A 27,237-nucleotide genomic window follows, 5' to 3' on the forward strand; every position below is an offset into this window, starting at 1 on the left:
GAAAGAAACAGTCGCTTTTGGTGTTTACTCTTTGGATGTGCAAAGAATACGTTTAATTTATTTAGTATAGCTATGAGTGCAGTAGTTATCGGGTATGTAAAATATATGCCGATTTGTATGTCTGCATTATGCATCAAGCAAGTGGCATTGATTTTAAAGAAACACTTTTCAAGTAAGACATTTCACAAAAAGAACTGTAAACACCATTAAAAACATTTACTTCATACATCCATTACATTTAAACACGATTTCAAAAATTGCTCAAAAAAGTGAAGTAAGCTGAGAAAAATGACTGGCATAATTTGTCTGCAGATGCCAAATAATATGATATTTTATTTCTAATGCAACTACATTTTTAAGTGTGAATTAATTATTACTGAAATGTATATGTTTGAACTTACTGGCACAACGCTGTCTGTAATCTTGGCAGCAGTTTAAACTGCAGTTAGTATTGCAGTTGCAGCGAGAGCGACTGTTGTACTTCTCATTGCATCTCCCTCTACAGGAGGTTGAGGCTGCACACACAAATCATTTTGCGTTAGTCGGAAAAGTATGGTTTTTTAAGTGGGTATATGCTGTGTAGGTGTTTGAGAGAGATTTTTACTTAGGCTGGTAGAGGAGCATGAAGTCGGTGGGTTGAAGGTGACAAATCCTGGCAGGTTCTGACGAATATTGTTGGTGATCCAGCTCTGATATTGAGACACTCGGGTGTAAACACCAGGAGTGTTGGGATCAGCACAGCCAAGACCCCAGCTGGTGATACCAGACTGAACCCACACTGTGCACTGCCTGCTCACCATTGGACCTCCAGAATCCCCCTGCAGACAGGGACAAGAGGAAAGAAAAAGTCGATTTAAGTTACAACATATGTTGCTAAATTAATGTTTATTGAATTATTTTAGTGCTATGTGTTACTCTGTTGGTATCTGTGAGCATGACAATGTGTGAATCAAGAAACTGTTTGTTCATTGCACCTGGCAGGTGTCTTTGCCTCCCTGTGTTAAACCAGCACACATCATGTTGCTGGTAACAGATCCAGAACCCAGCAAAGTATTGCATCGAACATTGTCAACCACTGGAACCATAGTCTCCTGCAGGATCCCAGGAGAAGGTAAACTCACTGAACAACAAAAACACACATACACAACCATCCATTAGTGATGTTATGAGTGGATATATACTTGAATGAATGGGTTTGTGTGTGTTTGTACCTCCACTTCTAACATCTCCCCAGCCTGTGATCCAGCTGCTGGTGCCAGAAAGGAAGGCACTGCTCTGGGCTGCCAGACACACGGGTCTAATATAGTTATTAAAGGTGACTGTGGAGGACAGCCGGAGCAGAGCGATGTCATTGTCGTGTGTTCTGCTATTATAAGAGGGGTGAACGATTATCGTTCTCACATTTCTACTGATTTCATTGGCATTGACTCCCTGCTGTGTCCTCCTTCCCAAATACACACGCAGACTGGATGCGCTGACACTGAAAACAGTCAGAGATTGTATATAAATATATATAAGTATTTTTTTATTTTGTAACATAGTAAAGTGATTAATTCACATTTGATATGGTATTTTTGCCATTTGGTAAAAACTAAAGAAAAAAATTGTAAAGGAAAAACAAACTGAAACCTAAGTTCCTTTGCCACTTTGCATTTGGAGGTCAAGGATGACAAAATATCTTAATTGTATGTTTAATATCTTTTGATTTCTCTTGGTAAATCTTACCCAGGTAAGCAGTGAGCTGCTGTCAGCACCCATTCATTGTTGATGAGGGAGCCTCCGCAAAAATGACCTCCGAAGTTGGAGCTGTGCAGACTGACCTGCCACGGCCACGACCCATCAGGTGCGTTCACACCACCCACAATACGAGTGTTTAGAGGAGCCTGTCCACAAACTATGAGAAAGAGAGATCGTTCACATAAGTATTTCTACATTTCTACTATTTGATTTGATGCTGATGTCTTTAAAATGAGAGGAGCTCTTACCATTCAGTTGAGAAAGTGAACCTGCAAGGGCAGAAATAAAGTGCACATTAGAACAATTTAATCTAATGAACCTGTGCAACATTATCGCACTAAAAATCATTAGCTAATAAATAACGATTAACAAGTTAGTTGGTGTTGACTTGTGTTTATATACATTGCCATCATTTTGTTCTTATGCTTCTGTAGGATCTTCTGACACTGCTGAAGATTACACAGCAACCTGTTTAGTCTGATTGATGAACAAATTATTCTCATCAGTCTGCTTTTTTGAAAATAAGTTTAAAATTACTAGCCCAGGAGTTACCTGTCAAATTAATCATTCAACTAAATCAACACGATACTAAACTGCAAGTTTCATGTTAGTGCATCATTTTTTTACAAAGCCCTTAGACTGTTCTTATGTGCTTTGCTACAAAGAAAGCAAAAATATAGTCAGTTTTTCTACATAATCAGAGTTATCCTCACTTCCATAGATGTACCATGAGACCTTACCTTGGGCACACATGAGCAGGGTCAAAGTGACACACGTTAATCTCCACATCTTCACACAGTCCCTGTGTTCACGAGCAGATTGGATGCTGGAGTTTAACTTGGTCCTCTGAGGCTCTTACAACCCCTTTTATATAGTTCTAAAAGCTTCTCAGGTTGCTCTTCTCGTCTGTTACTCACCTGCCCACATCTTTTCTCTTAATTCTCCTCCTCCTTTTTTGTCATCCTATTCAAATCCTTTTTGCACAGCTGTCAAGCACACATCCTTCACTGAGAACATTTTTCACAATTTGGCAATAAGTCATTGTCAATTAATTGCATGTATGTTTGTAGGGTCATGATAAATGCAAACATTTGTGAGGTCATTGTTAAAGAAGTCGCACTTATTAAATTTAGTAAATAGTAAATTAATAGCTTTTTTACTCATTTGATATCATGGTATTTTGATTTTGATTTTTTTTTTTTTTTTTTTTTGGAGAAGAAATGTAAACTTGACAAACAAGTAAATTTACAAGGAAAAAAATGTGGAATGGGAGAAGAAACTGAAAACTTGAATGTAACTGACGGTTTCCACATCGCATTTCAATGCCAAGCATGACAACTCTTTCCTTTTTCCTTTTTTCAGTCTTTCCTGCTTGTTTAATTTCTTATAACACACTGACAAATAAAAAGAAAAAGAGAACCCAATACATATAGGGCATGATGAATATAATACCCTTTAGAAACCAAGACACAGACGATGCATTACGAGTGATAACTTATTTTCAGATGGCAGCCAAATCATAAAAGCCATACACAGGAGAGGTGAGTCAGTGTGTGTATTTATTTTTCCTTTTATTTACGTTTATGAGTTTTACCTGAAGACACAAATCTGAAATTCTGAAAGATAATTGAAGTCAGCCAAAGATGAAAAACTGGCAATGTTTCTAAATCATAGGGACACCAGTTGTGTGCTTAAGAATATTTGTGCTAGATTTAGAGTATATTTCTTATGGTTGACCTTTACAGTGTCTAGGATCTCTTTGATGTTTTGTGTGATGTGATTGTTTAGTGGCTGTGTAGACGTGACCAGTCACTCCACTTCTCTCACTTCTAACATAATTATGACGTTGCAATATCACAGGTCTCGAGATCCGGCAAAATAAAGAATACAGAATCCTGAAAGTTGACCTTGGATCATGCCTTTTGTCAGCCTAACATCAAATTGTCTTTAAATTGTTCATTAATCAGAGATCAGAAGGCGTCAGAGCTGACTAGAACACTAAATATAGAACACATTAAACAGAGAATTACTTGTTGTTTGTGAATCAGATCAACCTTTATTTAAGTTCTTTCTTCAAGGGCATGAGGACAAAACAGGATTTTAGCTTGAGGACTTTACAGTCTTTAATTAAGTTATTTTTAAATTTAGTTTCAAACACATGCAAAGTACTTTCATAAGGTTTAGAAAACCTTTCTATTTTCAATAAAAGATTGAATTTATTTAAATAAGTCTAAGTCTTTTTTTTCAAACATGAAATATTGTTTGGTGACAAAATGTTACTTTGAATTGGCAGACAAACTTTTTACAAACATTTAAAAGAAGTCTAGCAGTTTAGCAAATGTTTTTTTTTATTATCATGAAATCAAGTAGAGTTGTATTCAAGTCAGTTTATGTATGAACAGCATTTTTATATATTTTTATAAGACAAGGTGTACGTTGTAAAAACTGTTCAAACTTGTGTAAGGTATACGCAATTGGTTCAACAAAGGTATCCAATAGTGGCTGAAGGTTTTGTGTTTGGTCTTTTTAGTGTGCAAACAAAGTGAGACATGGAAACAAATGCTTTTATGTTAATACACTGTGTGTGTGTCTATTGTCCATATATCAGATCAAAGTGTCTGAGGTTCTTCAAATCTTACACTTGAAACTCAGCTACTCATTCTTTCGAAACCTGATTTCCTGCTTCCGTACACATATTTTCCTTCCTCATAATCAATGTTACAGAAAAGCTATTCTGATGTTAAATCACCAAACCACAGTATAATCTTCTTTCTATTTAATAATCAGTTATTTAAATAGTAAATAATGCAAGGCACATGTTTCAAATCTCTCTTGTTGCTAAATGTTCCCTTCTGATGTATCTCTGATCAATCTGATGGTCATGTAGTCATTGTTTCATCTCTATACAGCTTAGTGTTTACAAACTACTTTCTCTCTCTCGCTCTCTCTCATCCACACACATACGTTCCTGAGTTTCCATGTTTCATACGGTAAAAACTCTATTTTCTATCCCTTTACCCTGGCCCTAACCCTAAATCTACCCCTCAAGCAAAACTGTCTGCGATTTTAGATTTTCAAAAAGTTAAATATATATATACTGTATATATATATATATATATTGCCATCATAATGTAAGTTACCTGAACCAAACACACACTTTATGAACATTTTGGTTATAACATGAAATAAATCCTTTTTACTGTATAATTATTTCATTATGTTTAGTTCTTAATTTCGGAAATGGCACAATCTATAAATCTACTGTACCAAGTGATTTACTGATTAACAATTAAGACCAGCTGGATTAAATTCAACACAGATTTGACTGATGATACACATTTAACTGAATGAGAAGATATGCAAAGCATTATTAAAAGCAGATGAAAAATTCATGAAAAAAATGCATAGTGATGAACATTACACATTTTGAGGATTTTTCTTATCTCAAGAATACTATAACTTGCTTTGGATAAAAGCATCTGCTAAATTACTACTCGCTTAGCAACTGGAGCATGAATGATGTCCATTTATTATGAAGGATCCACTGCAACAAGAATAGTTCAGTTAAATGTAGAAGTAGATACACACCAGATCCAGAGAAGACTGTTTCTCTATAAACTAAAGTATATAACAACACATATCCAAAATAGTAATCATTGTAATTAATAGCAAGTACCAACAAAAAAAAAATTCTCTGCATTCAGTTATTTGCAATTCTTACTAAAATAAATCAGAAATGTTGTAATGTATTTAGGTACAGAGTAAGTTCAAAATATTAAGGCTTAGAACCTATGCGAAACTCCTAAATTCAGTTCAGGAGTACACTTTTTTTTAAGCAATACTTTACTCGTGTCACTGTGGTACATTTGCGATGACGCAAGTTGGAAGCAGTTACAATCACAAAGGAATTTCAGAATTTCAAAAAAACAAGTCATCATGTGTATCTCAGGAACATCAACACATTGCAAGGACAAGGATGCAAAAATACATGACACACACAAGAATGTGTGATGTAACATCAGACAGTGCAATCATGTACCATGTTAATATGCAAAGTCATGTGTACAAACCGGTTACTATTTGTGGAAAGGTTAGAGATAAGTTAAGCAATATTTATACTAATGTTCGGTTGGGGTCATAAGATTAAAATGTCATGAGGTGTTGTGTAATTCCTTATAGAGTGGTGATCTTTTGTAAAATCATAATCTTTTGTGATTAAAGAGCTCATTGTACCATAAAAATGTTGCTTTGTGATGTCAGATAAATGACACTGAACGCTCTTCGGACAGAAGAGTGAGCACTTCATGAAAAACAAGTTTTGAAGCATTTAGCCATGAATCATTTTCACTGACACTAACTGTAAAATAATGCCCTTAAAGCCATTTCAGAACTTCCCAGTGTTGGGAAGGTTACTTTGGAAATTTAATAAGATACAGATTACGAGTTACTCTATTTAAAATGGACTTCAACAACTTTATTAATGTAATTATTTGTTGTTAAATTAATTGTTGATTACATTTCTACATTTGTAAGAAATGTTTTCAACTGTTAATCACTTTGAAACCTTTAAATCATGCAGGGTTAACACTTGAATTAAGATTATAAATAAATTTTAAAGCAGAGCCACCACAAAATCAGACTTTAGATCTTTGAGATTTTGTTCTGAAGTTAAAGGGGTGGTTGATTTCGATTACACCTTTTTAACGTTAATTATTGGGTAATGTTGCTGTTTAAGCATAAACAATATCTGCAGTATTACAAAGCTGAAAGTTCAGTGCAAATGGAGATGATTTTTTTTTATTATTCTGGCAGTTTAATGCTGGCAAAAACAGCTGTAGGGACTACAACAAGTTACTTCCCGGGTTTGTGAAGTAACATACCCAGATAAACCCCGCCCTCGAGAAAAGGCCACAAATTCTTATATATGAATGACGATTCTCTCTTCTAACAATTCTAATGGATTCACAAGTTTCAAAATCAATGTTCTAAAGCAGCGGTTTTTAATATCTGTTCCACACGTCCCCCCACTCTGCATTCTCTCTCTCTCTCTCTCTCGCTCTCTCTCTCTCTCAATAACTGTTCCAATCATACACTTATTTTCACATAACTATGAGAAGCATTGAACATGGACGCACATGCGGTTGCCTTACTGTATTAAAGCTTTAATCAGGATAAAACCGTAAAAAAAACTTATACTAAATGCAAATATAAGCATTTACAAATGACAGCATATCTAAAATTATGAGACAACAACAAAAAAAAAAAAAAACATAGGCCTACCATTAAAAGCTGTGCTTGCAAAGGTTCTGTAAGATCCTCTTCAGTAATATCTTCTACTTCTCAATCGGGCTCAAAATGATTTAGCGATATTAACGATGCCTTTGTTTACAAAACAACTGGAGAACATGCCACTGAGATGAGGGGGTGGATCTTTATTCTGTTACATGTAACTAGTTACGGCTCAACACTGAGAACACATACATACATTCATAATAAGATAATCTTTATATCATCAGAAGAATATAAAGAAAACATTTAAATAATGCTTAGATGTTTTAATCTGCATCATACTGATCATCCTGTTCAGCTTTATTTTGCGGTAAATACTGAGTTCAAAGTATTTTCCAATTTTACCTCTATATTATTAAAAAAATTCTGGTATGAAAAAAAAAAATTACAATCAGTGTTGGGTAGATTACTTAGAAATTGTAAAACCATAGAATAATTTATTTTGACTACTTTTTAGTTTGTTTTTTAAAACATGCCATATTGTAAAAAACAAAAAACAAAGAGATAGATTAGTTCCTCGCCAATTTATATCGAGGAGACCATGAGAAGTATGGTTTTCACATTTAAATGTGAATACAGTCAAGGCTAAATGGTTTGACACATTGTAGGATTTTAGAAAGGAAAAATTAAAATAGAAAAAAAAATAATTAAGGGGAATCAATAAATTATGAAAAAGTTATTGTCATTATGTGAATAATATGTAATCGTGTAGTCTGTAGTAAAATGTAACTGTAATCTGATTATGAGCATATTAAAATATAATTTACTCTAATTAAACTTAATAGTACTTCATAATGGGAATCTTAATACTTAATCCAGATTACATTTTATCTGTTATTCCCATCACTGATTACAATATGAAAACTATTAACCTAGCAACACGATAAACACTACAACAATATTTAGGCCTACTGTATTATTAATACAAAGTCTTCTGAGGCTGTTTTTTTTTTTCTTACATTTGATGAGACCCATTGGTGCACCAAACAAATAGGTCCCTTCTTCTGGGTTTCTGTCTTCTGTTGAACACAAAAAAAAAATTATGAAGAATGTTGGTAACCAAACAGTTGACGACCATAGTATTTTTTCCTTATACTATCTTCTTTTGTGTTCAGCCAAAGATAGAAACTCACACAGGAACAACTTGAGTCAATGATGACAGAAACTATCTATGCAGAACCTTATCTGTTGCAAGTGCTATGTATTGGTTATTCTTTGGAGGATAAAATGCTCATATAGTGTGAAAACAATAATGCTTTATGTAATTGATTATATTCACCCTATAATAATACATTTTGTCACCATAGGTCATAAAGCTTTTCAAATCCTGTTACTGAGTCAACATTGTTGCCTCTAATGATTACCAGACTTATTTTTTCCATTGAGATGCTTGCTACTTCCTTATAGAACATGACCTCATCTTAAATTATGTGCTGGCTTTCTAAAAAGTACCTCCCATTCTAAGTAAGCCATTAACTTTTTCCCCATACTTTAAAAGCTATTGAAGTGAAAAATCCTGTTAGTAGCAGTCCTCTGTGGTCTTTGGTTTGAGGGTTGATTGTTATATGTTATATGTGTTATATGTGCATGAGCTGTCTTGTAGTGATGATTTATTATATCCTTGTTCGTTACTTTGAAATTTAATACAGCAGCAGTATTTACTGATATATAGCCTATTGAAGTTAAACTGAAGTTTAGTTTTTGAATAAGAACAAGTTTTATGACATTTTTAATAATGGTAGGACTACACACAAAAAAAATTCTAAACATTTTAATTATTTAAATATTTGACTATTATTGTTAGAAAATGAAAGTAATGTCACTTACACCTCACAGATGTAGTAACATGCGTTTTTGGTAGTACTTTATTTTAAGGTGTCCTTGTTATACGTTTTAGTACTGTGTAATATTAATCGGCATGTATTTGAATGTACATTAACAAGTACATGTAATTACTATATGGTTAGGGTTAGAATGAGGGTTTGATTTAGGGTTACTTGTGTGTAATTATGCATAATTAATTGTTATTATAATAGTGAATACATGGGACATGTGTAACAAGGACACCTTAAAATAGAGGGTTACCATGTTTTTATAGCCTCAAATAAAAAAGCTGACTTGTTCCATAGAAAATTTGTTATGTTTATTAATGCTCCACAATGACTCTTAGATGTATTTAGCATTGTAATACACCACGATTTTTTTTCTACTAAACTGTAATATGATCTTTGGAGTTTTAGAAATAAGTTTAACAATGGTGTTCACTATAGGCTTGGCTGAATTTTACATACTTTGAAAAGCAACCTTTTCAAAACCTTGTGTGTGTTGCAAAGTGTTGTTGTTGTTTTTTGAAAGAGGACATGTGTGCTCAATGATTTGAACAAGACAAATGTAAAACAAACGCCCCCTGTTGGTGTAATGTATTACAGCAAGAGTCTTTACAAGTCAGATGATGCAAATTGTTTATTAAATCATTTATACAGATACATATTACAAACAAGAATCAAGTTATATTATCACTTAATGCAAGTAATGGTAGATATTATGTAATCCAAATATATCATTATTTTGTATACTTTCTACATTAAATGAATTAAAATGTATTTAAATGTGAATTTAAAGAAATCTTCAGTCTTAATAGGAAAATTTATTTAAATGTTGGTAATTCAGGGCTGATTTAAAGAAATATGTATACATTTGTTCTAATAGCTGTACTTGCACAGTTTACATAATATTTGAAGAAAATAAAACATATATATATATATATATATATATATATATATATATATATATATATATTAAGAGGGAAAGAAAGTGAGCCGTATAGCTTAGGCCAACCAAAAATTAGCGCCTGTGATTCCCTGCAAAAACACAAAAACAAACAGAGCTGAAAGACTTCTGGTCTTTTAAGATAGTGCTGGAGTAATTTACTCTGTCAGTTATTTGATTATTATTTCAAAACTATAAACATGATAGTGTTTGTAGTGTATTTGGACTTACTGCATAGCCTTTCATAATCCCTACAGCAGTTTCTGCGGCAGCCAGGATTGCAGTTGCAGCGGTTGCGGATGTCAAATCTCTCACCACATCTTCTACGACAAGAAATTGAGGCTACAACAAAAAACATTTGAACAAGCATTATGCAGAGAAGTGAGTGGTGATAGGAAGGCATGTTATGTGTACATGTGTGAAAGAGAGTTACACTGATTGCGTGGAGGTCTCAGAGTAGTAGTTGTTCTTGAGGTAGCAGGAACTCGTGAGGTAGTAGAAACAGGCAATGCAGCAGAAGCAGTTGTGGCAGCAGAAATAGGTGATGTAGTAGAAGCAGGTGAGGCCAAAGAAACAGACTGGCATGTGCTTGAAGTATTGAAAATGAAGAATCCTGGAAGGTTTTGGCCAATGTTGTTTGTGATCCAGCTCTGATACTGTGAAACGCGGGTGTAAACACCAGGAGAGTTGGGATCAGCACATCCATAACCCCAGCTGGTGATACCAGACTGAACCCACACCGAACACTGCTTGATCACCATTGGACCTCCAGAGTCTCCCTGTGTAAAGACAGAGAGCGGACGTTTTTGATTTTTGTTGACATCTAACATGGCCTTGAATGTAAATGGAAAATCATGTGTATATGTACAAATGCAGCATAAATAGATGTTTGTGTTAAGATATACACTTAGAACAACCAAGTGGACTTTAAGATACACTTCCAGAGTCTCCCTATACAAAAAGACAAGTTTTTTCTTTTAAAAATATATTAATTAGAAGATCCCAGTGGAATTTCAGATACGCAGCATGTTTAATGTTCACATCAGTGTTGTAGTCGAGACCGGCTCATTCGAGTCCGAGTCCAGATCGAGTCCAGAGATGGTCGAGTCCGAGTCAAGACCGAGTCCAGAAAGGGTCGAGTCCGAGTCAAGACCGAGTTCAGAAAGGGTCGAGTCCGAGTCAAGACCGAGTCCAGAGAGATTGGGTCTGAGACAAGACCTAAAGAAATCTTCAAGAGTATGTCAAATGTATGATAGAAACAATAAAGGGTAAAAGGGCCACATAGTATGTGGTGTAAAGGTAATTTTATTAGAATTATGAATTGTTACTTGTCAATATTAAGTGCTCATTTTCACATAACATCGTTGTACCACTATACACATCCATATAACCTTTCTAGTACACATAATATTACTGTACGACTCTATATTGTAATTCCACATAACACTTCTAGTACAAGTAACATTACTGTACCACTATACCTGTAAATGTTCAACTGTAACAGCTTTTACGTAACTTTTAACCCTGAAGCTTAACTAATGACTGCTAATATCCTGAAAATGTCTTGGATTATGTGCACTTTAGATGTTGTGAAGATTAAAGATGGGCATAATTACTTTTCAAAAAAAATAAGTGAGGAGACCATCCAGCTACCAACCAAGCATGATGTGGTCTCATGATCAATCCACCCAGACTAAAAACTCTCTCTATTGGTGCAGAGGAAGTGGGGACTGACAAAAGTTACCATTTCATCACTTTCTGTAACAGCAACGGATAATCTAATGCTAATTTCACTGGATGGTGGGTTTCAATGCTTTTTTTAGTTACGGAGGGCATACACACAAGAGCCGACTGACTGTCCAGGAAAATTTCATGCAAAAGTGTGTATGTGCAAGGGGAAGAAAGCTGGTTGAAATGCCATATAAGTTCAATGCCTTCTGTCAGACATTTTTTCGGGGGGTTTAATGTTTAGTGTTGAGACAGTCAGTCTGTGTCTGTATTCATTATATAATTTAATTAAACAATATTTGTTTGTTTTTTTGTGACCATTTTGTCCTACTTTGTAAAAATAACACAGTTGAGAGAAATAATGTAGCAATGTGGCTTTCTGGAAAGCGGGATCACTACAGGCGAATGGCAGGAGGGTAACTTAGGCCGGTGACACACTGGCTGCGTGGCGTCTCTGCTGCGTGCTAGAAGCGTGGTGGCTGTTTCGCGTTTTCTGTGTCTTTACACACCAGAAGTGCGCGCTGCTTCTGCTATAGGTGACATAGAGAGAGGCCGCCGAAAAACCAGGCTCTTGCAAAACAGAGTATGTTTGACAGGTGCAATATTTGAAAATCGATAATTATTATTATTTTTTTTTAATTACATTTATATCTGAATTTATGCCAACCTATAGACTTTCAAATATCAAAATGTCATGAATTAATATGTATATTTGTGTACATAATGACACAATTGACATATAAACATATTTTCCTAGTTTATTTTGCCTGGAAACGCTTCCAACACGCGCGTGTTCGCGTGAAAATAGGCGTCAGTTCTATTTCTAGCATGCACGGGTTTTCCGCGCGTCTCACGCAGGCAGTCTGCAAGCTCTAACCTGTTAACATGGGAGCCGAATTAAAAACAGACACGCCACGCAGCTGAGGCGCTTGCGCCACGCATCCAGTGTGTCGCTGGCCTAACGTCTCACGTCACAAGAAAATCACCAGTCATTGGATGTATCAATCATACATCAATTTAATTAAACATTAACATACAGTAATAATCATGAAATATTTTGATTGGGACTCGAGTGGACTCGGGCATAAGTCCGATTCCTAATATGTTCGAGTCCGAGTCAATACCGAGTCAAAATGCACACGAGTCCATGACAAGACCGAGACCATTAAAATACGGTCTCGAGACCGAGTCCAAGACCGAGTCCGAGTCTCGAGTACTCAACACTGGTTCACATGTAATAATCTGTCTGGTTGTTTACCTGGCAGGTGTCTTTGCCTCCCTGTGTAAAACCAGCACACATCATGTTGCTGGTAACAGATCCAGAACCCAGAAGAGTATTACACTGATCATTAGCTACCACTGGAACCATAGTCTCCTGCAGGATCCCAGGAGAAGGTAAACTCACTGAACAACAAAAACACACATACACAACCATCTATTAGTGATGTTAGGAGGAGATCTAAAGGTGAATGGATACATTTAAACACGTTTGTACCTCCAGCTTGAACATTTCCCCAGCCTGTGATCCAGCTGCTGGTGCCAGAAGGGAAGACACTGCCCTGGGCCGCCAGACACACCGGTCTAATATAGTCATTAAAAGTGACTGCGGAGGACAGCCGGAGCAGAGCGATGTCATTGTCGCTAGTTTGACTATTGTAGGAGGGGTGGACGATGATGGAGATGACATTTCTACTGATTTCATAGGTATTGACTCCTTGCTGTGTTCTCTTTCCTAGGTACACAAGTAGATCAGATGCAGTGACACTGAAAACAAATGAAGGGGAAGAAAAGAAAAGAATCAATCAATTGTGTAAAAACAGCCTCAGAGCCCATGGTTTGGATGAATAGTTGAATACTGATGTGACTCTTACCCAGGTAAACAGTGAGCCGCAGTCAGCACCCATTCACTGTTGATGAGGGAGCCTCCACAAAAATGACCTCCGAAGTTGGAGCTGTGCAGACTGACCTGCCACGGCCATGAACCCTCAAATGCATCCACACCGCCCACAATACGGGTGTTCAGAGGGGCCTGTCCACAAACTAGGAGGAAGAAAGAGAGGCAGGTAGATAGTTCTCTTGCACATTTCTGTTAAAAAAAAGCTGACATCATAAGGATATGACAAGCTCTTACCATTCAACTGAGAAAGTGAACCTGTAGTGGAAGAGAGAGAGTAGCACACAATTTATCCCTTATGAACCAGGACCATGGCAGATATAGCTGCAAGTAAAAGACCTTACCTTGAACACATAAGAGCAGGGCCAAACCGACACATGTTAACCTCCACATCTTCACAAACATCTCTTCTCCTGCAGGATAGATGGAGATTGTGAATTTGGTTCTCTTTGCTCACAAAACCTTTTTATATTCACTTCTCCAGCCTCTGCTTGTCACTCGTCTAATCACTTTAATGTCACACTAATCCATCTTTACTATTATTTTTTGCTCCTCGCCCTGTTTTCATAATGCAGACCTGTTAAACATGCATTACAGAACTAAATTCACTAAATATGCAAGTTCTGTTTTCAGAGATTATCAATTTTGTTAATCTCAGTCTAATTCAAACAGGGTGTTCTTGGTTTAGCCAAGAATGCGTTATTTACTCATTATTTACTCAACCTTCATGTTGTTACAAACCTGTTTGACTTTAAACAGTGAAACAAAAAATCAGATGTTAGGAATGACACTGCAGTCACCATTCTCTTTCACCATTCACTACATGGAAAAACCAACTATTCCTTTAAGAAGAGTGGAAACATTTTTGAGTTTTAAACTAGAATATAAAGAATAAATAGCCAAAGATTATACTTGAAGTTGAAACAAATAGCCATGCTTTGTTACAAAAATAATAGGAATGTGATAAAAACATGATGTGTTATCCTTACATTTACTTTTTTTTTGTAATTCTGGAATAATTAAATGATCCAAAATAAGCATTTGCAATTTAGTAGGCAGTTTGGTTTCAGATATTAAAATGCAGAGCTGATTATTTACAGGAGACATCCATCACCACACAGCAATTAAGCTAAGCTCAGTTTATCTGGATTTGTGACAAACAGGTGTTGGCGAAACACCAGGTAAAAAAATGACAGTATTTGTTAGTTAAAGACATTAATGAGACACTAATTATGACTTAAAGGCAGCATGTGGCAATCAGAAAATGTACAGTGTCATTGTAAAAGTGTAACAGAGGGCAGGTGAATCAATGTTGCAATTGTACCGTTCCAGCAATTTCATATTTCAAAATTCAAGCAATAACTATCATTCTTTTAGGGGTTTAATAATTTCAGAAAACAAGCGAAAAAAACAACACATATTAACAGATCATCATTTTTTCAACAAAACATTAATTTGAATTTCTAGATATAATTATCTATCTATCTATCTATCTATGTCTAAACAAATGTTATATGAAAAAAAATTATATATGTGATTTCATTTATTATAATTATATAATCTTTAATGTCATTATAACTGGATGTACTACAGTACAAATCCTCATTAGACTTAGCATTCTTAGCAAGATCAAACAGCATTAAATTATTATATAACATGAACATAATGCCAGAATTATATAGAATAATAAAATGTATGGAAAAAAACTTTGTGGGTAATATGTTTAGTTTAAAAATTTAGTTATAAAATGCATGTTTAACAGGTCTGCTTTATGAAAACGGGGAGCAGAAAATTATATAAAAAAATGGATTAGTGCGACAATAAAGTAATTAGACAAATGGTGAGCAGAGCCTGGAGAAATTAATATAGAAAAGGGTTGTAAGAGCAAAGAGAAACAAATCCACCATCTCCATCCATCCTGCAAGAGAAGAGACCGTTTGTGAAGATGTGGCGGAGGTAAAAAAAAAAAAAAAAAAGAAAGAAAAGACATTAACACACTTACTTCTCTGCATAATGCTTGATAAGGTCTTTTGTTGTAGCCTCAATCTCTTGTCAAGGAGATGTGGTGAGAAATTTGACTTCAGCAACAGCTGCAATCCATGCTGCCTCATAAACTGCTGTGTGGATTATAGAAAGATAAGTCAGAATCATAATTCTGAAACACAAACCAAACATGATTCAAATGTTGAATTCTTTAGTGTAGAAGTCTTCAGCTTTGTTTGTTTTTGTGTTTCTACAGTGTATTAGTAAATAACTCTTGACTGGCACGATCCTCTGAATAGCTCACCTTCATATGTTTTCAATTTGTTTATACATTCTGTGCAGCAATTTCATGCACCAAGTACAGGTTCTATAATAAAATATTTCTTTAAATCAGCTAAGTTTCTTTAAAGAAAAAAATCTTCAAAATGTATGTGTAATGAAAGTCTAATTTTTCCCTCTTCAGACTAATGAATCATTTATTGTGGTTTTGTGTCAAATGGTACCTAAATATTTAAAAATTAATTTTATGGAGCATACGAGCAGAATTTTTAAACATATACATTATATAAATTACCTAATAAATGCTTTGCATCATCTGGCTTGTAGTGTCTTTTCGGTTATGAATCATACCAGTTGGGGTGGATAAAAAGTGTTTGTAGATCATGGTACAAAATACATGCCTTTGTATGGATGTACATTTATTAAAGTGATGAAACACACTGCTCAATACTCATCTGAAAAGCAGATTTAATTTTAAAAGAGAATATTTGTGTAAAATGTATCTGTAGAAATCCAAGTTGCAGTACCATCCGAGAGCCACACTGAGAATCCATACAGAGAAAACCAACCCTTATTTGCCCTCTCCAAATATGAGGAGGCCATCCTTGCCTCTCAAAGATGTATCCACTGTGTCAAACCCTGGATCTGGGGTAGAGATATAGACATGTGAAGAGAAAGATTTTTAGCACCACACTAGCAACACTAAGGTCAAGGAAATGTGTGAATGCATATTTTGGGGGGGGGAAAAAGCATATGCCAAAATAAATGGAGAAAGGACCTCAAGGTAATCAAAAAGGCACATTTCCAACACACTTGTATTAAATGGCCAAGAATACCTAGCGATGGCGCTCAACTTTAGGAAATGACAGAATTGGCCTACCAACTTCTTGCTTGTATACTTTATTTTACAAAAGACAATCATAAACCATTAAAAAGTAATTTCCTATTAAATAAAACGCTGTTATAACATTACTAGAAGAAGGTAACCAGATAAACAAAAAAGTAAGTTAATCCTGTAGAAATGATTTATGACATTTTCTCAAGGATTTGTGTTTCCAGTTTGGTTGTTGCTTTCTATTTCCAAAAATGATTACTAGCAGTTTTCACATCTGCACAAAGTGAAAGCTTTAAAACATGCTCTAGTGCTTGTGCGTGAGGGTGTGATGCCTGTCCGTTCTCGTGACAAATCCGTGACGCCTTCATCCGGGACTCTTCCACAGACCACTCTACAACATGGCGGCGTCAGGTGAGAATAATGCGCTCTCGCGGTCTACCTTCATTTGAAAGCTTCTTTGCGGAACAGCTTTAAGCAAGTTTGTAGAGCACTCGTGTGTTCAAGCGTAAGGTTTATGTCATTCACCGTATGCGTCTTTCAATAACTGCACTGCTGAATATACTGGGAAAATACACTTAGAACATGAAGAATTCGTTGTATTGGAGAAGCCGTATGCTCAACTGAATTAGCCAGTTTGTTAGCGGCAAAATCATTAGCCTCGTCTGTCTTGTTCTCCTCTGGAGTTTTAGGACGGGACGAAATTAAGCAAACGAATGATCGGGTGTTTTAATGTACATGGTGGTTTATAAGGTTAATGTATGGAAAGTTTTGATATTAAGGCAAATGATAGTGCCTGGAGTTTAGCGCTAATAACCCGTGCTTGGCGCGCATGCGCATTACCATCCAGAGGAGGGACCGGAGAGGTCACCACGTGCGTGGAGACGAGGCCATAGAGCTAAAATATATAATCGTCATTTATGACCACAAAACATCTCGTATTATTCTGTATTAAAATTTACGTTCCAAAAGTTGTGGAAAAACGCATTTGAAAGAGGGGTTATGCATCAAATATGTATATAACGTTACCCCAGTAAGTTAGCAAGTGTTTCCAGGGCTTGTGCAAGCAGCTAGATGTACAGAACAGCAAATACAGCTCTTATCTTTTTGAATGGGGAAAGACTAAATTATCTGAAACTGTTTGTTAATGATACATCTGAATGTAATTTCAAGTCAATGGTAACATTTGACACTAGTGGTATCATAAATTGTTTTTCTGAGCTTTTCCAGGTTAGTCTAACTAATGTATATACAGGTTCTAGAGTAAACAAACATAATGTGAGTGTATCTTATGTCACCTTTCCCCCACATTGATTGCATAGTGTTGTCAATGCATTTTTTGGACACGGTGTGACATTGCTCACTGAGGAAAGCTATTAGTGTCTGTTCTGGGTTTCATGCAGTTTAATGAAGGGTGTTAAGAGGTTTTGCCTGGAAATCCTCTACAAGTGTAGTGACATTTCACTGTTAAAGTAAGGAGATATTAGAGAATAAGCAAATAGTGACATAATGTCTTTTGAATAAGCCTATCTGTTTTTGCATGGTCATGCTACATTTGTTATCTGTGTCTCCATGTGGCCCATCTAGGGTGGGAACATTAAAGTGTTTTTCCTTTTCTTCTGAATGTTAGTGGTGGCATCAAATTAAAAATGACCCTAGTTTTTTTCTAAATGCATCTTCTTGTAAACATTTCATCTTTACCTATGCTTATTTGTTTTGACTTGACTGTAATTCTTAATCAAAATGTCATAACTCTGTCTCTGACCCAATCTTCTGGTGCAATTGCAGATTTCAGTAGTATGATGAACGTCTTCAGTCATTTTGATTGTATTGCAGTTCAACCAAAAATGAACATTTGTCATAATTTACTCACCCTCAAATTGTTTCAAACTACTGTCAGCTGTTTGGTTCAACATGTTTATCAAATAAAGGAATGGAATTCCTCTGCTTTGGTGTTCTTATAGCATCTGTTTTTCTTTATTAGCTAAGAAGAATAAGAAGAAGGGCAAGACCCTGACCCTAAATGACTTCCTTGCAAATGATAGCAGTGGCAGTGTACCCCCAAGTTACCCTAGCACAAAGACCACCAGCTGGGCAGACGAGACCGATGACTTGGATGGAGATGGTTAGTAAAGGCTGGAATGCACTACATGACTTAAAATCTGAAAAGCCCTGTTGCTAGGAGACTCATGACAAATGAAAACAATATGTGTTCTAAGATCATCTCAAAATCACAAACATGTTTGATATCCTCAGACTTGATGGAATCATAGTCTGAAGAAGTGCTGCACAATTTGGGGCAGATATTCAATAGTTTTTCTGATTAATAAAGCATTTTGCGATTTTATTAATATGATTAAAAACAAATTTCAGGTTTGCTATGCATGTTTGTAGGGCTGCAATTTTTGCCAGAATTTTGTGATTCAGTCTCAATGTGATTATAAAGTAATAATCCAATTATTGTTATTAAAATATTAATTATTAAACAATAAAAAAATAATAATTTTAATATTTCACTCTAAAATAAAAAAGCATTAAAAAAAATAGTATTTATAAAAAATTATATATTTTTAGTTACAACTATACAAAGGTACATAATAATGTATTACTATAAAAAAAGTATAAAACACTGAATAAAATGAAAATACATTTCTTATTTAACTCAAATTAAGTATATAAAATGATTTTGGAAATTATCATTTAGAAAAATTAATGTTTGTTTTTTACATTACAACTCTAAAATGTAAGATTCTTATAGGTATGGGTGTCTCAATTTCTATATTTTAGCATTAAGAAGGCAAAATGCTAAGTTTGGTACAATGTAAGATCTGATGCACTTTGAGAGCCAGGCAATGAAATCATATTCTGTGGTGGTCAAGTTCCATTCTCCTTCTCTTTAGTCTCAACTTCCTGGCATACTGCGGAGGATACGTATCGAGCTCCTCCCATCGACCGCTCCATCCTGCCAACTGCACCTCGTGCAGCACGGGAACCAAACATTGACCGCTCTCGGCTGCCACGTGGTCCACCCTACACTGCCTTCCTCGGGAACCTTCCCTATGATGTCAGCGAGGAATCCATCAAAGACTTCTTCAGGGGCCTTGCGGTCAGTGCGAACCTGCAAGTTAAAAAATTTTTTGTCTTTCCTATCAGGAAGTATTACTCTTAGCTACTTGACAAATGCAGGTTGTGTGTAACTGAATATGTTTTGTGTGTATTTTCAGATCAGTCAAGTACGTTTGCCACGGGAGCCTAATAACCCAGAGAGGCTTAAGGGTTTTGGTTATGCAGAATTTGATGATGTTGAATCCTTCTTGAGTGCTCTCAGTCTAAATGAGGAGGTGAGTTGTCTACTGATTTAAAATACTGAGCTTAGCCCATTGCCTTTGTTTTCTGTTTTGAGTTAACATTGCATTACATTTGTGTAGAATCTTGGGAACAGACGGATCCGGGTGGATATCGCAGATCAATCCAATGACAAAGGTGAATTGAAGATATACATACTCCTTCATGTTGTGTCTGCCTCTGTTAAAGCATATTTATATTATTATAATGTGAATTTCTTCCAGAGAGGGACAGTGGGAATATGATGGGGCGAGACCGGGATAGAGATCGTGGTCGTGGGATGGACAGTGGCCCTGATAAGACAGATTCTGATTGGAGGGCACGGCCAAGCGGGGACCAGGATGATGGACCACGCAGAGACGATGGATTTGGTGACCGTAAGTTAAACCGATGCATACTCTATTTCATGCTTAAACCAGCATTCATTTTGACAGCTAATTTAGTTATCTGAATTGTTTTAGTTGTCTTAATATCATAAGATTGTTTTCTTTACAAGGAAATACCTGTGGTTGTAAATGCTTTCTTTAAAACAACTTGCATACAACATGGAATATTTATGCAGGGTCACGTGACCGCTATGAGTCGGACCGATTCAGAGATGCTTCAAGACGTGATGATCGTTATGACAGCGGTCGAGATCGCTTCAGTGGTAGAGAACGCTACGATGACAGAGGTAGCAGAGACTATGATCGTGGAGGTTTGTAGCGTTTCATCCATGGGTTTCTCAAAAAACATTGCTTAATTTCTCATATGATGCACAAAATTAATGTAAATGCTAGTGCAGGTTAATTTCTCACTGTGTTTTTGGTGGGTTATTAATTGTTTAACAGTTTGCTTTGAAAGTTATGCTTTGGTTGTGATTTGTCTTAGGTTATGACTCACGTAGTGGTGGTGGTGGACGACGAGGATTCAGCAGTGGCTTTAGGCGAGACTATGATGACCGACGAGATGGAGATCGCTATGTAGATCGAGAAGAGCGTTTAGACAGGAAGGAAGATGGACGAGAAGAGAGGGGTACATGCTAATGCAGAAATAACACACTTCAGCTTTATAGACACAAGTTTAATGTCAGGAATGTTGTTTCTAAATGAATCGGATTTTGTTCTAGGCCCTCTACAGAGGCCCAAGTTAAACCTGAAGCCAAGGAGCATCCCAAAAGAGGAGGAACCGAGTGGAAGCTTGTCTCCGCAGAGTAACACTGCTAATTCCAGCAGGACTTCCTCTATATTTGGAGCAGCCAAGCCTGTGGACACAGCCGCCAAGGAGAGAGAGGTGGAGGAGAGGCTGAAGAAAGAACAAGAACGACTCCAGAAACAATTGGAAGAGGATAAGAACAGGGCCTCAGAGAGACGACCAAGAGACCGGTGAGAATAGATGGGTTGATATAAAAGAGGTTTTCTCTGAAATCTTAACTTTTAAATTGTGATAGGAGTATTTCAAATTTTTTTTTCTCGCAGGGAAACAAGTTGGAGAAATGAAGAGCCATCTAATGAGCGTCGACAAACTGGAAGTGAATCCTCGCAACCTAAAGGTAATACATTTATGCATGTGTTAACACTTTCTCTTTACCTTTTGGTTGATTATGATTTTGAATGAAATGAGGCCAGATTGGTTTTTGTTGTTTAATCAAGAATTACTTATATAAGTGTGTGCTGTTTATTCATATTTATTTATTTATTTATTTACTTTGTTTCTTTCAATGATTATAGTTGTGGTAGCTGGCGTGTCACTAAATTTTAAACCATTATCAAAGCATGTATATTAGCTATGCACTAATATTACAATCCTGGGTGGAAATGTTTCTGTGGATTAAATTACTTTTAGTACTTAAATAAATACAAATTAGTAGAAATATTGTAAAGAAAAAAATCTTACAAAAATGTTGAAAATGCATGAAATTGCTGAACCTTTAATAAAATGATTTTTTTATTTATAATTTGTACAAATAAAAGCTAATTTAAAATATTAATAAATACTGCTAAAATAACTGCTATATATGCTATAATATATGCTGTATATACTGTTAAAATAATGGGTTGAAGATGTCTACAATGATGGTGAGAATACATATGCCTGTAAACTTTTTTCATATGAATACATATGCCTGTTTTTTTTTTTTCTTAAAGCTAATTTGCTTACAAAAGAAAAAGGTCCTGACATTTAGTAAAAAGTGTTAAAAAAAAAAACTTCTCTCTCTGTGATGTTCAGGATCTAGGAGTCAAGATGGTGAACATTCAGAGAATGAAGTCTTCAGTGGACAAGAGGATGAGCCGATCTCTCCTGCAAGTCCATCACCCTCTTCCAATCAGGGAGGGCTTCCACTGAAAGTGATGCCAGCTCCTCCACCTAAAGAGAACGTCTGGGCCAAACGCAGCACAGGGGGTGGTGCTAATGAGAAGGAAGGACCACCGTCAGCTGCGCCTAGCAACAAAAGTGCTCTTAAACCCAACAGGTGTCCTTTTTCTCACAACTTATGGAAATACAAATATAAAACACGCAATGATAAAGCAGAAATAACACTTGTGTTTGTTTTGTCTTTCTAGGTCAGCTGAAGAGAGAGTTTTGGGTAAAGGAAAAGTCCTCACAATAAAATTTGAAAAGACTGGAACATTTTTATTTATTTATATATATATATATATATATATATATATATATATATATATATAAAATTTTCTTACTTTGTGGTACTATTTGCTAGATGAAAACCAGGTTGATGGCATTCGAAGGGAACAAGTTGTGCCTCAGGGAAGAGGAGGAGGAGGAGTTTGGAGAGGAGGGGGTCGGGGAAGAGGAGTTGACTGTCCAAACAAAGACAAACCGAGAGAAACTGCAGACAGGTGAGGCAGCCTTCACAAATGTGAATTTTTTTTTTTCTTCTGTTTTGTACTATGAATTTGTACAGCTACATAGACAAGACATTGACTAAAAAATAGTTTCTGAATCTAAATGACTTTATTTTGTTAAAAGTGGATGGGAACTGTTAAGCTCGAAAACTGACTATAAAAATATTCCTTACAACTAGCGTTTTATTACAAATGAAGCTGTAAGAAAAGATGCTGACTGAAAAGTATTTAACACTAGGGTTGGGCTATATTATATGGTAGAGTTGTTAACAAGCAGATACCCTGTTTTTTCTTTGGATGTTTTGTATGTTCAGATCATATAACAAAATATGTACAAATTCATACCTAAATAGGGACAGTAAAGTTCACTTAAAGAAAACTTGAGTGTACTTGCTGTATAAAACTACTAAACTTGTAGTTTACTGAGACTAAGTTTTTAATTGGTAAACTATCAGTAAACCTATAAGTTCACTTTTAGAATAATTGCAGTACGTAAACTTGTTGTGTACTCAAAGTTTGCTACTGTTATACTTAACGTATGCTAGAAAGTGGGCCAATTTAATCCCAAGGAGTATTGAAACAGTACACTTACAAGTATACTACTAGAACACTGATATTTGTTTACTTGCAACATAAAGTATACTTAAAAACAGACTTGAACTTTACTTAAATATACTTAGTAAAATAAACTTGAAGTATACTACTTTTTGGTAAGGGATGACACATTGCACTCTACTTTTGTGTCCTGGATGCTCGTTTTTTGGGTCGACAACTTCCCACAATAGAAAGTGATTGGAGAGCGTTTTTTTTTATTTATTTTTTTTCTCTGTGGCTGTGGTTTTCAGATTATGATTCGGGTTGCTCTGTCTCGATACAGTACAACTGTAGATTTACTCTCAGGGGATGGGACACTGCACTTATTTGCAATCACAAAAGTATGTTATTTGCATGTGCTTTAAATCCTTGCCGGTTACATGTTTCTATGGAAGTCGCTGTTGGTTACATTTTATTAGACCGCAGTAACATATTTATGTCATAATTTCTTCAAGTGAAACTGAACAATGGTGGGTTGTCTTGAAGATCTTTGAGTTCCAGTTTGTATATGACTGTTTTTCCTCAACTAAAATGTGCCTCAGAGTAGCTCTGGAGATGAAGTTAATGCATTTATGTCCTTGTATATTGAGACGCAGATGCTGAAAACACAGTGAGCGTCAAAAGCATCACATATAAGTTTTTGTAGTAGATGAAACCACACTTTTCAATCACACAAAGACACGTAGAACAGGCAAACCTATTAGCAGCATGAACCAACTGGCTGTTGTCATGGTTTTTTTTCTGCTGTGTGATAGACTGTTAAATTAATCCATAATAAATAAGATATAAATTTGTATTGTGATTTCAAAAAAGTATCTATTTTTAAACTCTTTCATAAATTTTAAATGACAGGAAGGATGTCAGACGGGAACGAGATCCCAGAATAGCCTCAGAACCAAAGAAATATGAAGAGGGCGCTCCTCCTGTGAGTACTTTATCTGGACCTGACACCTCACTGAGTAGATGTAGTCAACATTACAAGAAAATTAGACCCTGACAACGATTGATTGTAGAAACTTGCATATTAGTGTAGTTGTGTAGAACTACTTGCTCAGAAAGAAATATCAGAAAATAATTTTCTTCCTAGCACTCTTACTTGGTCATCACAAAGGGTGCTTCTTAGTATCCCTCCTCGCTCCTCTGTCCTCCATCCTGTGACATGGAAACCGATCGATCTCAGCCATCTTGTAGGACATCTCAATTCTCTAATTACACTGTGAGGATTGAGGAGGCTTCCTGAGAAGTCATGAGCGAGGATACATGGGTGTATCATTTGTGGAAGTGTATTGTCAACTAAACGTGAAACACCTGTACATTCTCTGCCCTTTTCACATCTGTCGTAATAATTTACATTAATATTTTATCTTTGCAATTAAATTAAGCATTACATGGCATATATTTCAACAGGGTAGCTTGTTTTCATAATATTTATTTATTTATTTAAAAAAAAAAACTAACTTCAAAGGGTTACTCCACCACAAAATGTAAATTTTTTTCTTTAATCACTTACCCCCATGTGGTGGAGTATACCTTTAACAACACATGGGCAGATTCCTTTAGCGCAGCTGATTACGCTTTGAAGTAACGCTTAAGTGTTCAAGGATATTCCAGTGTTCATCCTTTGATTCCTCTGTCTTCATTTCATTTTTCTTGTATCCTGCCCTCGTATCCTTAGGGGGGTGGAGCTAAGAAGCAAGGAAAGGAAACGTAGATGCACAAATGAGAAATGAGAAGCACCAAAACATTGAGGTTATAATTTTTGTTTGTCCCTACAGCAATTCAGCTCCGCAAGTAAGTATGCTGCCCTGCTAATGGATGGGGACCAGGGAGAAGAAGATGGAGAGGAATGAACAATTAGCAAGGATCAACCAACTTCAGAAACACAGAACAGAAGAAAAGAGCAACTGAATGATCAAATGAGGGGTTAGATTAGAGTTTTCTCATGATGAGGGAGTGGTGTAGCTCTAGGGATGATGGCCAGGGTGCCCACAATACTGTTCTCTGTCATGTTTATGGAAATTTATACTGGTATTCCTAAAACTGGTCCATTTTAATTAAAAATAAAACAAATAAGTGCAGTACGTAGTGAAATGCATTCATACATGTAGCCATTTGAAAATCATTGTTAATTTGAAAGTCGTCATAATAAAAGACTGTAAGATACTGTAACTTGTCTCTGAATTACTTTTTTGGTTAATTCAGTCAGCAATTGCAACTGTGATGCATAGTAGCTTTTTCATGGATTTCATGTAATTGTTCACTCCTAATGCTCATTATTGTGTTTTAATGCTATAAACCATGTCACATTTTTGTTGAAATCTCCCACTGAAGAGTTTGTGGTTAGCAGAAACGCCCTCAGAAATGAGGCGTATGCTAAACCATAGGCTATCCACTCAAATCTTTTAAATGCTTCAGACTGAAACTCTAGGTTTCATTCTTATTTTGGTCATCTTGTTAATTTCAAACCTGTGTAGCATTATGTTCTCAGGACAGAATAGTGAACTCCCTCGAAGTGCTTTTAAACCAGTGTAATGTTCCAACACTGAGGCTATGCTGATCCTCCCAGTCCCTTGGTGATTGAGGATTGAAAAGCTTTACAAGACCCCTAATGCTTTTCCTTCCAAAGGACTAAATTATTAAACTAATCAGAAAAATCTGACCGTATGAAAATCCACAGTTGGACTCCAGTGGCTGTATGTGTGCCACAAGAAAATTGGTTCTGTTACATTTTCGAGCTGTTTTCTCTTTAGCTCTGAATGATTTTGAGTTTTTTGTGTTTCCCAAGGTGTTTTTCCCATAACTCCTTTACTGGATTGATTTTACGGCCCCATTCTAGGGTGGGAGCTTGTTGCATTCTTTGTGTGGTCATATTGTGCTGTTGATCCATGTTTTCCCAGCTGCCCTAACTGAACCTCTCTTGCATGTAGCCTGATTTGAATGCAATTATATCCTTACAGAGTTACTAAGGGGCATATTATCAAAATGTTTTAGTGAAAGAAAAAAAAAAAAAGAGTTATCTGATATTTTCTCTTACCGATAATCCTTAAAACTCTTCGTTCACCATTTCGAATGCATTGCCAATGTGTCCAGACTTAGAAATACTGCAGCTCAATGACAATTAAAAACACACTGGTTTTGTGATGAATCAGATTTGATGAGCAAATTTTTTGTCATCCCTGATGTCTTTAAAGAAGTCAGGCTCTTGTCTGCCATATGGTTTATTTTAGGGCAGAAAATAATATTTGCTTGGAATTTAGTTAATGGGTATTGATAAACAAAAAATAACTCTTAAGGGTAAGTTATTGCATCTTGCTCACCAAGAAAGAAAAAACTGTTTTTACACCAACACACATCCAATGCCACTTGAAATGTTATGTGATGGCTTCTGATTTGCTGTCAAATAACTTCTGAAAGTTACTCCAACAATATCACTCTGTGTCATGTTTGGTTCTTATTCCCTATCCTCATACAGTTACTACGTTACATATTAAGATCTAATTGCCCTTCTTGGTGTGAACAGGCCTTAAGTTACAGGTTTTCTATATGAAAATAGTTCTAGAAATGATTCAGATCATTTATTGAGACACATTTAGACAATATTAAAACCGTATAGTTAACCACCGTTATTATCCTTTGTTTAAATGGGATTTTAGAAAAATAATGTAAGTTACTTACCGTGGTAATGTAACGTTACAAGAATGGTATCCGATGTTATTATCATTATAGGCTACTCACGAATGAACCATGATACAAATGGAATTACCATAGTACATATTTTAGAAAGCATAAATTAATATTTTTTTACTTAACAGTTAGACCTTTTTAATCGATTGACATCTTGGGTGTAAGAAACAAAAAGCATCGGTATGTGAAACTACATTCCTGTGTGTTAATAGCCCTCTCGTGACAGATGCAGTGCTTTTGTGTTCAGTGTTGTTTTCTGC

The 27,237-nt window shown here is 35.8% G+C and overlaps 2 protein-coding genes across 3 annotated transcripts in view; one reads left to right on the forward strand and one right to left on the reverse strand.

The window, feature by feature from the left end:
* The window catches only part of LOC127959045 (transmembrane protease serine 9-like), a 28,962-nt gene extending 13,466 nt beyond the window's left edge, over positions 1-15,496 (reverse strand). The window contains exons 1-14 of the mRNA XM_052558043.1: positions 15,420-15,496; positions 13,762-13,830; positions 13,655-13,675; positions 13,395-13,563; positions 13,019-13,287; positions 12,782-12,927; positions 10,229-10,574; positions 10,027-10,137; positions 2,478-2,591; positions 1,986-2,006; positions 1,726-1,894; positions 1,212-1,480; positions 975-1,120; positions 605-818 (exon numbers count right to left, since the gene is read on the reverse strand). Coding sequence (XP_052414003.1) covers positions 605-818; positions 975-1,120; positions 1,212-1,480; positions 1,726-1,894; positions 1,986-2,006; positions 2,478-2,591; positions 10,027-10,137; positions 10,229-10,574; positions 12,782-12,927; positions 13,019-13,287; positions 13,395-13,563; positions 13,655-13,675; positions 13,762-13,830; positions 15,420-15,429 — 2,074 coding nt within the window. The 5' untranslated portion in view covers positions 15,430-15,496. The remainder of the gene's footprint in view (positions 1-604; positions 819-974; positions 1,121-1,211; positions 1,481-1,725; positions 1,895-1,985; positions 2,007-2,477; positions 2,592-10,026; positions 10,138-10,228; positions 10,575-12,781; positions 12,928-13,018; positions 13,288-13,394; positions 13,564-13,654; positions 13,676-13,761; positions 13,831-15,419) is intronic.
* A 1,294-nt stretch (positions 15,497-16,790) lies between these two features.
* eif4bb (eukaryotic translation initiation factor 4Bb) lies at positions 16,791-25,462 on the forward strand. 2 transcript variants are annotated; one of them, XM_052559109.1, is made up of 15 exons: positions 16,791-16,925; positions 18,496-18,636; positions 19,412-19,617; positions 19,736-19,852; positions 19,940-19,994; positions 20,081-20,233; positions 20,419-20,553; positions 20,727-20,870; positions 20,965-21,220; positions 21,314-21,387; positions 22,065-22,308; positions 22,400-22,422; positions 22,555-22,693; positions 24,146-24,218; positions 25,069-25,462. In XM_052559109.1, the coding sequence occupies exons 1-15, from the start codon at positions 16,913-16,915 to the stop codon at positions 25,141-25,143; spliced, it is 1,848 nt and encodes a 615-aa protein (XP_052415069.1). In that variant the 5' UTR covers positions 16,791-16,912; the 3' UTR covers positions 25,144-25,462. The 2 variants fall into 2 exon arrangements, with proteins under 2 accessions (XP_052415069.1, XP_052415070.1); XM_052559110.1 differs by lacking the exon at positions 24,146-24,218.
* Positions 25,463-27,237: the final 1,775 nt, after the last annotated feature.

This window comes from Carassius gibelio, chromosome B6, assembly GCF_023724105.1.
Source record: "Carassius gibelio isolate Cgi1373 ecotype wild population from Czech Republic chromosome B6, carGib1.2-hapl.c, whole genome shotgun sequence".
NCBI lineage: Eukaryota > Metazoa > Chordata > Actinopteri > Cypriniformes > Cyprinidae > Carassius > Carassius gibelio.

Coding starts and splice junctions, on each gene's coding strand:
- eif4bb (XM_052559109.1), top strand. Junction 18,637..19,411: donor CGATGACTTGGATGGAGATG/GTTAGTAAAGGC, acceptor CCTTCTCTTTAG/TCTCAACTTCCTGGCATACT. Junction 22,309..22,399: donor AGTGCTCTTAAACCCAACAG/GTGTCCTTTTTC, acceptor TTGTCTTTCTAG/GTCAGCTGAAGAGAGAGTTT.